Consider the following 10,577-nt stretch of genomic DNA (forward strand, 5'->3'; position numbering starts at 1 on the left):
ATTATCAGGGAAACATTATGCATCTCAGTGGTATTGCAGTGAAGTTGTGTGTGTGATTTTATATATATTCACCCAGTTGGAAGTGTTTTGATAAAATGCTGAGGTTTACATTATTATTTAGTGTTACTGAATTTAAATTTCCTGTGTATTAATGATCCAAATCTAAAACTCATCCATTTAACCCTTTGCTACTTGCTTTGCAGTCAGCAGCAGTTGAGGCGATGCCAGTCTGAGCTGAGCCAGCAGATGAAACAAAGCAGCAGTGTTATCCAGGAGAAAGTGCCCTTCAATGACACCAGTGAGTATCTGGCATTTTGACAAAAGCAAAGGTTACATTTGCAATGCAGCCAACATCTATGAGAGGACATTTATGTTTCAGTCAGCAACATTCTCTCGGAGTGAACAGTGTAATGTTGCAACAAAATGTAGTATTACTCACAGAAACAGGGACACTAAACCATTTAGACAGTGTTTGTTGACTCCGTAATGGTTCTCCTGTGATTTAACTCATTTTCTCTTCCATCTTTCAGAATTTAGTGACTACAACAGCTTAAATGTGCCACCACACAATCGAAGACATCAGGTATGTGACAGACTGCATTATTTAATTTTCTATTTAAGCACTTTGTGATCTACTGGTCAAAACAGAATACTTGTGTAATTATGGTTGGGTATTTGCACAGTGAAACAGTTTTTGTATTTTTGTCTCTGTACATCACAGTAGTGGATTCAACTAAGGCGATCAAAATGTGCTTGTAGTGTAGACCTCCAGTTTTAATTCAGGGACTTTAATAAAGATGTCACATGAACCATTTAGGAATTACAGCAATTTTTATGCATAATCCCACAGGTTTTAGAGGTGAATTGATGATTGACTGACAAGCAATTTAATGGCAGGTGTGGTCTGTTCCCTCGTTATTCCAACTAAAGCAGATAATATGTCTGGAGATGATTTCAAGCATTGATTTTACATTTGGAAGTTGTTCATTGGTATTCTCAATGTTGATGCAAGTGCAGGAGACTACATTTGGGCTGAAAAAACAAATCTGTCAGACAGCAGCAATTTTATTGGTGGTCAAATCAGCAATTTGCTACAAAAAAAGAAGGAATGCACTGGTGAAGTAAGCACCACCAAAAGACCAAAAGAAAGATCTAAGAAGGCTCAAAAGATCTCAAATGTCATCTGTAGGCTTATGTCAAAGTCTACAATCAAGAGATGCATTCATGAATGTAAGAACAGACAGTTTATGACAAGGTGGAAATCACTGTTAAAACTCAAGAACAGGAAGGCCACATTAGGCTCTGCCAGAACAACAACAACAAAACAAAAAGCCTGCCCCTTTTTAAAAAAAATTTTTTTTTAATTTTTGTGGATAGATGAAACCAAGATTAGTATCTACCAAAATGATGAGAAGAGAAGAGTGTAGCTCATGATCAGTCGCATACCACATCATTTGTTAAACCTGATGGAGGCAATGTTCTGGCATGGAGATGTATGTCTGCTAGTGGAAAATGGCCTCATGGTGTTGTTTGATGTTGTAACTGGTGATGGAAGTAAACATGTGTTGTCTGCTCAGACTCAGCCAAAACCTACCAAACTGGTAGGATGGTGCTTGACAGTGCAGAGGGATAATGACCCAAAACATTCTGCCAAACGTAGCCCAAGACTTTCAGAAAAAAAAAGGAATATTCTTCAGTGGCCACATCAGTCACCTGACCTCATCCTTACAGAGACAAAACTGAAGATTGAAAGACCAAGAAACAAGCAGTAACTGAAGGAGGCTACAGAAAAGGCCTGGCAATGCATGTCATTGGAGGACACGCAGCATTTTTTGATGTCAGTGGGTTCTAGACTTAAGGAAGTCATTGACTACAAAGGATTTTCATCCAAGTATTAACAATAATCCTTGTATTTATAAGTGTAACTTTGTCTGATGACATAGCTGCTCTGCTCTGTGTATGTCATCCTGTCAGATCCCAGAAACTAAGCAGAGTAGGTCCTGGTTAGTACTTCTTAAGAAGATTAGGGACTGTGTGTATTGCTCCAGGTAAAATAGAGTTCCATCAGGAAGTGCATCCAGTGTAAAACCCATGTCGAATCCCAATGCAGATCTGTGCTTGATTCTATTTGGTGACCCTGAACTAAAACTGGGGCAGCTGAAAGACAAAGAATAGCTTCGTCCCTGACGTCCATCATGGCAGTACTGGGGTAATGTAAGGTAAAGCTTTTACAGTAAGTCTAGGACTTCCCCTGAGTGGTTACTTTTCCAGCCAAAGCCGGTACCATTTACAGCTGGGTGGACTGGGACAATGCAGATGAAAAAATAAGTAAGTCCAGTATAGGCCCTGAGGCTTGTTGGTTCTTTAATGAACAATTTAAGTTGCTTGAAAACCCGGAACGGCCCGACTGAATTAGAGTCTTTACTTCATGCTTTGCACTTTATTTCCACTTAAGCTCAGACTCTAAATATGCTCTTATAGGAGCACTGTGAGCAGCAGCACAGGCAATTTTATATGAAGTGCTTATCTCTGGATTCCATTGCATCAAGCAGATGAGTGTCTACTTCTCCCCATGGACAGTACTTGCCCAGCTTAGGCCAGTACCTATTTACAGCTGAGCGGAGTAAGACAGTGTACATTAAAGTACTTCGTCCAAGGGCCCAAATAGGTAACATAAGCAGGATTTGAACCTGGTTCTACATATTGACAGGGTAGCCCTCTATCCACTCAGCTACCTGTTCAGTGCAGATGAAGCGATTTTAAATTATGGGTGATTTAATCTTTTGAATTAAAACTTCAAGTCATCACTTTAATCACATCTTGATGATCACTGTCTAAATACTAAACTGCCCAATTGTAAATGTGTACATTTGGTTGATATTTCTCTCGTAAATAATGGGGGGTGCCGCCTTATTTTGACTGGAGTCTTGACTAAATGTGTGGCTTTTTCTGGGTTTAGCTTAAGGCCCGGGATGTGGCAGGTCAGGCTCTGAGCTTTGTTCAGGACCTGGTGGCTGCTCTGCTGAACTTCCACTCCTACACAGAACAGAGAGTGCACATCTATCCGCTCGACTCCTCCATTGAACCCATCACCCCTTTGAACCAGAAGGTGAGGCAACGGAACACAAACAAGACAGACTTGTCTGATGTTAACTAGATACGCATATATATGCATTAGTTATAAAGGATCAACTGATGTGCATATTCCTACTTAAGTTTTCTCAGTATCTGCATGAGAATGCAGCGTTTGTGCGCCCTCTTGAGGACAGCTTTTTGCAATTGCATCAAAGCATCACAGAGAACACAGTTACTATGCTGGTGAGTGATTTAAAAAAGTGCACATTTTTTGAAATAGTCTATAATCAGCCTCTAATTGGCTTTTACTGAATTGAAGGAAACTGTGGTCAAGCTGAAGAACTTTGCTGATCATTTTTCCTCTTACACACACTTTCTGCAAAAGATTCTTCCCTATCAGCTCAAAAGGTCAGCACCATATGAATGTGTGTGTCTGAAGTGGAAACTGTGTGGCGGAGGCTGTGTTGATGGCTCTTTCTTCTGTTTCTAGCCTGGACCAAGAGTGCGAAGCGCCTCTTTGTACCGCTGCTCTTTCTGTGAAAAACCGAGAGGTGCAATGTGATATGAAGAGAGTGACCGCTGTGTTTGAGAAACTGGAGAACTACATCAATTTGCTGGCCTTACCTAGTAAGTTAATATCAACAAGTTTGGGATCTTGTCTCATTTTCTGGCCATCGTCCCCAGTAATGTTGCATTTGGGCTTCACTCATGAAATGTTCATTTTTACGCATTTTTATCTACTATGTAAGCTTGTGGATATGATCCAAATAAGGGTTGCCTTTATTGATTCCAAGGGAAAAAACTGAAGTAATTATCAGTTAATACCTATTTCTTAATTGTTTTTTCCTAATCTCATTTTAATTTTACATAATCATGTCTAGTTGTGTGTCACAATAGTTTGAATTTGTAGGGAGCTTGTGGAAAGAAATTAGACGATCTCACTGTGTTATTAACAGTGATCAGATTTTTCTCAGTGCTAGAAGCCCCATGTTACATTAGTATTATCCTACAATTGGCATATATGGGAAGAGAGGGAGGCTATGGCTACACCGGGTAAATTACGAGCCCACGGCATCTAGCCCTGCCTGCCATTATCTCTCAGAGAAGCTAGCCAACGTCACACAGCCAAACACGTGCTGCGCTGAAATCCCAACTCTCACCGTTAAGTTACATCATTGAGAGTGACATGTTAACAACTCAAAATGGCATTAAATAACATGTCATTAACATAATGTATATCTCTTATTGTACATTGCCTTCATTTGAGTGTATATAGCCAGGTGGTTGTCCCTCAAGTGATTTATCATGTTTGTAGTGTTACCTGCCTTTACTGCAACTTTTTTCTGGCAGGTTTTGCAAATTGGATCCCTGCCATCCTCAGTGGCACCACTGTCATTCTGTGAATAACCAAAAAATTGCCACACTGCCAATTTGACTCACTTTTTTTTGGAGAAAATAAATCTTCTGTCATCACAGCAGTACTGACTCTTCTGGCAACAGTGCCACAAACCGCAGCCAAGATCTGAGATATCGTATTGTCCATTCTGGAGCCCAGTGCAGTATGTAGGTTACTATATATACTCAACAAAAATATAAACGCAACACTTTTGGTTTTGTATGAGATTAACTCAACGATCTAAAACTTTTTCCACATACACAATATCACCATTTCCCTCAAATACTGTGCACAAACCAGTCTAAATCTGTGATATTGAGCACTTCTCCTTTGCTGAGATAATCCATCCCACCTCACAGGTGTGCCATACCAAGATGCTGATTAGACACCATGATTAGTGCACAGGTGTGCCTTAGACTGCCCACAATAAAAGGCCACTCTGAAAGGTGCAGTTTTGTTTTATTGGGGGGGGGGATACCAGTCAGTATCTGGTGTGATCACCATTTGCCTCATGCAGTGCAACACATCTCCTTCGCATCATCCGTGAAGAGAACACCTCTCCAACGTGCCAAACGGCAGCAAATGTGTGCATTTGCCCACTCAAATCGGTTACAACGACGAACTGGAGTCAGGTCAAGACCCTGATGAGGACGACGAGCATGCAGATGAGCTTCCCTGAGACAGTTTCTGACAGTTTGTGCAGAAATTCTTTGGTTATGCAAACCGATTGTTCCAGCAGCTGTCCGAGTGGCTGGTCTCAGACGATCTTGGAGGTGAACATGCTGGATGTGGAGGTCCTGGGCTGGTGTGGTTACACGTGGTCTGCGGTTGTGAGGCTGGTTGGATGTACTGCCAAATTCTCTGAAACGCCTTTGGAGACGGCTTATGGTAGAGAAATGAACATTCAATACACGAGCAACAGCTCTGGTTGACATTCCTGCTGTCAGCAGGCCAATTGCACGCTCCCTCAAATCTTGCGACATCTGTGGCATTGTGCTGTGTGATAAAACTGCACCTTTCAGAGTGGCCTTTTATTGTGGGCAGTCTAAGGCACACCTGTGCACTAATCATGGTGTCTAATCAGCATCTTGATATGGCACACCTGTGAGGTGGGATGGATTATCTCAACAAAGGAGAAGTGCTCACTATCACAGATTCAGACTGGTTTGTGAACAATATTTGAGAGAAATGGTGATATTGTATATGTGGAAAAAGTTTTAGATCTTTGAGTTCATCTCATACAAAATGGGAGCAAAACCAAAAGTGTTGCATTTATATTTTTGTTGAGTGTATCTATGGCTATACGTGCGTGCTGCAGGTGTAGCTTTATTTTTGTTCCGTGCGAGTTGCGCCACTTGGTCTAAAGTTCAGGCTACCAGCAGACGATGTTGAGGAGCTCTGATGATTAATTAATTGTAATGTTTTTAATCACTATTAATTATTCCTAGTGCACACAGTTACATAGAGATCAGTTCTATTAGAACAGTGTACTGGCTTTGTTACTGTTGAAAATTTTATAGCACCATTTGTTTTATTAATGTTTTCACTGCTTTTTCAAAATAGAAACATAGTACAAAGAACTTGTACGTTTGAATGAAAGCAGATATTTAATATAATTTTACATATGACAGTGTTTTCTGATATGTGCAGTGGGATGCTCTGTGTACTGTGCATTCCATCTCAATTTTGTTGAAATTTTTTGTAAAGGAACTACATGGTTTGCCACGTTTTGCTCCTTTTACCTTAGCATGTTATATGCCTGAGCTCCTGCATGTTTTTTTGCATCTAACTTTCCATTCTAGCTTCTATTTACACACATTAGTCTTCACATATATGAAGAACTTTGCTCCCCGTTGGTCTAATACATTAATCAGCTGCATCTAGATCAGCTTTGGTTTAGGTACATGAGCCTGGAGGTGTGCTTATCTACATCATCTCATAGAACTGCCCTGGATCCCTGGCAACCTCTGACATTCCCTCACAATGCAAGTCGTACTCCTCATTTAGATCTCCAGCTCAATTGCTCATTGGACACAGTTCTTCCAGCTGTACCTCAGGATTCACTGGAGAAACAGAGTACTAAAGACATCTATTTGTTCTCTGTGGGTTCAGGTCCATGTCCCTCAGTTGTCAACAGTGTGTGTGAGAACAGAAATGTGCATAAACTGTGTGTTTGAATGCTTCCAGACAAAATGCCAGACTAATTATGAGCTACGTACTTATCGTTGAATATCCTTAAACATGCTCAAACTTCCAACTGGGTTTATGACCATCCCCTTGTGGTAGAAAATTCGCTTTGCCACTGAGGAACTGCACACCATATTAAGAAAGGAGTGACACTGGAATCACTTTATATACCATGAAGCGCAAAGACATTACATCTGTAGTACACTCATGTAGTCCCATATGGAATGAGCCTAGATATCTTTCATGATTTTAGATATTGATTTGGCACAGGTTTTACGCTGTATGCCATTCCTGCAACTCGACATTGACACAAAGATAGAACCTAATGTACATGTTTCAGTTAAAGAAGTTAAGTAAGGCAAAATGCTGCCAATGTACTGGTCCATAACAGACATGGAAGAATCAGACTTTTGCAGGTTGTGCTTACATCCCATTTATGGAGCATACAGGTTTTAAAAATTATTTTCATTGAATATTGTACATTGTAGGGTTGCACAGTGGCTTGGTGTTTAACACCATTGCCTCACAGCAAGAGGGTCCTGGGATCATTTCCCACGTGGTCCTTTCTGTGTGGAGTTTGCATGTTCTCCCCATGTTCGCATTGGTTCCCTCAGAATGCTCCGGCTTCTCATTTCCAAAGACATGCAGGTTAGGTTAACTAGAAACTTTAAATTGCCCATGAGTTTGTTTGTCTGCACGTGGCCCAGTGATAGACTGTTGTCCTGTCCAGGGTGTGCCCCGCCTCTCGCCCTATGGCTGTTGTGATAAGCCCCACCCCCTTGACCCTTAATTAAAGTAAGCGGGTATAGAAAAAGTAGCATTCATAAAGGAGAGCCTCAGTCTGTCAGCCATCCATTAAGATCAAAGGCACTTGAACTCTCAAAACTTGGACTGACATTCTACAAAGATTTTGGAATGGCCATTACCTTTGTCCACTGACGTTATGACTCGTCAACCTCTTCCTCATGTTTAAGAAGCTGAAATCAGAGGATTTTTTTTGTCTCTCAGAATGATTGATTATTACAATAACTGTTAGTTAATTTAATAGTCAAATCAATTATCTATTATTTGTTCCAGATCAAATTATTATAGATTAGCTGGAAAGTGTAGCCAATTTTAAAATATTCTGCTTTATGAATATTTGAAAGGTGTCACAGCAAATCTTTCGATTCTTCCTCTCTCTCTCATATTTCTTTTTTTGGCAAAGAAATTCAAGTAAAAATGGTCAAACATTTCGTAATGTCACCCGTTGTTTTACAAATGTAGCAGTTATTACGGTAGTGTAATGGTGCATGTTTGTTGTGTTACAACTGCATGTGGTGCTGTGTCCCAGGTGTTCAGCAGGATGCCGTGCCACAGAGCAGCACCTCTGCTGTTTTCACCCAGATGGCTGCCTGCTTACACAGTCTTCACGACGGCGTTAAAGGTGAGCACGGTAGAGCCTTTTTGACCTGGAGCCATTCACAGATAGCGTGACATGATGTGACGCAACAGTCCCTTTGCTGGTGCTGCCATTTATCTAAGTCAGTTTACACTAAAATATCCTGCAGCCAGTTGTGTCTGTGTACCTTCTGTTATGCTGCACAACCAAAAGTAGTAATAAAAATTGTGGGCTTTCTTTTCCAGTGTGTTACCCAGATGGAGCACTTAAAATTTACACTTAATTTAATTATGGTTGTGTTCCTTTTTTCTCTGTGACAGAGATGTCAAAGCACTACAACCAGAAGGCTGCCTTGGAGCAGGAGCTTCCCACCATCACTCAGAAGCTCAGTACCACCACGGAGTGCCTCCTGGGATCTCTGGTCTCACTGACCAGCAGCACTAGCAAGGTACGGCCAACAGAGGGCAGGCAGTACCCTAGATTAAATGCATGTACTCATTTCTTTCTTTTTAAAGCCTTACATGCAAGTGTTAGACTTATCGCCGCTCTGTCACATTAGTAATTTGCTACAATGTGGCAACAAAATGGCTGGACTCAGGTGAGCAGCAGTCAGATGTTCAGAGATGCTGCCCAGATGAAGTTTTGAACAGCTGCTCCCTCTTTTACAAATCAAATACACCTTTAGATGGGCTTTACTGATGAGAGGTACAAACTGTGCTCTGCAGTGTGGGTTTCCACACAGACACATGATGTCCACAGAGAGTTATGTTGTAAGAGTGTCTGTCTCTGTGTTCAAGAGCTCAATTGATGAGACATTAATCATCCTAGAAAAGTTGGTGGTGGAATTAACTCAGTTTTTTTTTTAACTTTTTATTATTATTAGGATTTCTTTAGTTTGTAAGTCTACTGCCATCTTTTCTCTGTAGATGATGGATATAGTATTTCCCCTCCTTCCCTGCAGATTGCCACTTTCTTCAGCAACAATTTGGATTTCTTCACATCCACAGGGTACAGTCCAAGAGGTGGCACTGTAGCCCTCAACCCCTTGCATGCTGAAAGTATGCTAGCTAATAAAAAGAAGGCAGCTGCTTATATCCATACCATCGCAAAGGTCAGTATACACTTTTAAATGCTTGTCCACACACAGACAAAAACCTTTTCTGTATTCATCTTGTGCTGTTTTTCATTCAGCCTCGGCCACAGTCTGTTCCATACAGAGAAGCCTTGTCAAACCGCCGAATACTTACCAGTTCCACTGAGAGTAGAGAAGGTCTTGCTCAACAGGTAACGCACAAACTCATAACAGTTCTTCAAGCTATTGCTATTCATTACGAATGGATCAATTTATTAAATATTTATTGATCACTTTTATCAAGCTGAGAACATTTCAACTCAGTGTCATTTTGTAGTCAATTCTGTTTTCTTTCTTAGTCAACAGAATAGAGTCTAACAGTGGTTGTGGTGTTATCTTGAATTTTTGAGCCAGTGAAAGACATCATGAGTTGGACAAGCACTAAATTAGCTGTCGTAATAATATACAGTATGATCAATTTTCTGTTGATATTATGTATGAGTCGTGTGATAGTTTGTTCTCTTCTTTCCGAAATAATTTTTTAAAAAACTCATATTTGTGTTTGGCAGCCTCAAAGTGTACATTGTGACATTTGTAAAAACAACACAAACAAACAAAAAAAGCCAACACTTTTTTGCTGACAGAGAATTACAGTAAATGTTTTACTTAAATTTTGGAGTTGTAATGCTGTTAGTTATTCAACCAACAGGTTAAAGCACAATGATCAAGCTTATTGCCGTGCAGTCAGGATTTAACAGACATGAAACACTTTTCCCATATACTTTGGTTCCAAAATTTCTTATAACACTAGTTATATCCCCACCCCTCTCCCCAAACTAAAATTGGGGCACTGGGGGTTATATAGGGTTAACACTGTTTGTTTGTCTATGGGTCTTTTAAAAGCAAGTCTGATAGCATGGTGCTACGCTTTGCTACATCCACAATATCAAGAACAGCCTTGGGTTCTTGGCCAACCCATTCTGGTTGGCAACCACCCCAGCAGACAACTGGTCACTCTTCACCCCTCAAAAGTAACCATGTATGTGCCACAGGCAAATGAAGCGTGGGTGTCTCTTTGGTCTTCTCCAGCCGCTGAGGGCCTCAGTTGAGCACCTATGCTGTTGATCATGCACAGAGAAATGTGACACATGGCCAAAATGTCAAAGTGACGCTCCCTCACTATGCAAGTGATGCTACTCATTTTAGTCTTAAGTAACCACTCGTTTTATATGGTCATTCCAGTGGTACCCAAGAATCCTTAGGTTAGTGTCCAAGTCTCACAACCATAGAGTACGACTTGAATACCAGGACCCTACAGAGTTGGATTTTTGTTCACCTCCATCGACATCGGCATTGCCAAACACCTTTGTCCAGTGACCTTGCTACTCCATAAGCTCTTTCTGGGAGTCTCTTGATCTCAAAGTACCCAGAGACATGAATGTCACTCCTTAGACAACTGAATGTCT

At 40.8% G+C, this 10,577-nt stretch overlaps 1 protein-coding gene across 2 annotated transcripts in view; it reads left to right on the forward strand.

Annotated features, from left to right (window-relative positions):
- ppp1r21 (protein phosphatase 1, regulatory subunit 21) overlaps positions 1-10,577 on the forward strand; it is a 46,954-nt gene that overhangs the window by 24,830 nt on the left and 11,547 nt on the right. For both annotated transcript variants that reach the window (XM_034185661.1, XM_034185662.1), the window contains exons 7-16: positions 204-298; positions 531-583; positions 2,960-3,109; positions 3,217-3,318; positions 3,395-3,483; positions 3,566-3,702; positions 7,992-8,084; positions 8,360-8,487; positions 9,001-9,150; positions 9,231-9,323. In XM_034185661.1, coding sequence (XP_034041552.1) covers positions 204-298; positions 531-583; positions 2,960-3,109; positions 3,217-3,318; positions 3,395-3,483; positions 3,566-3,702; positions 7,992-8,084; positions 8,360-8,487; positions 9,001-9,150; positions 9,231-9,323 — 1,090 coding nt within the window. The remainder of the gene's footprint in view (positions 1-203; positions 299-530; positions 584-2,959; positions 3,110-3,216; positions 3,319-3,394; positions 3,484-3,565; positions 3,703-7,991; positions 8,085-8,359; positions 8,488-9,000; positions 9,151-9,230; positions 9,324-10,577) is intronic.

Source organism: Thalassophryne amazonica, chromosome 13 (assembly GCF_902500255.1).
Source record: "Thalassophryne amazonica chromosome 13, fThaAma1.1, whole genome shotgun sequence".
Taxonomy (NCBI): Eukaryota; Metazoa; Chordata; class Actinopteri; order Batrachoidiformes; family Batrachoididae; genus Thalassophryne; species Thalassophryne amazonica.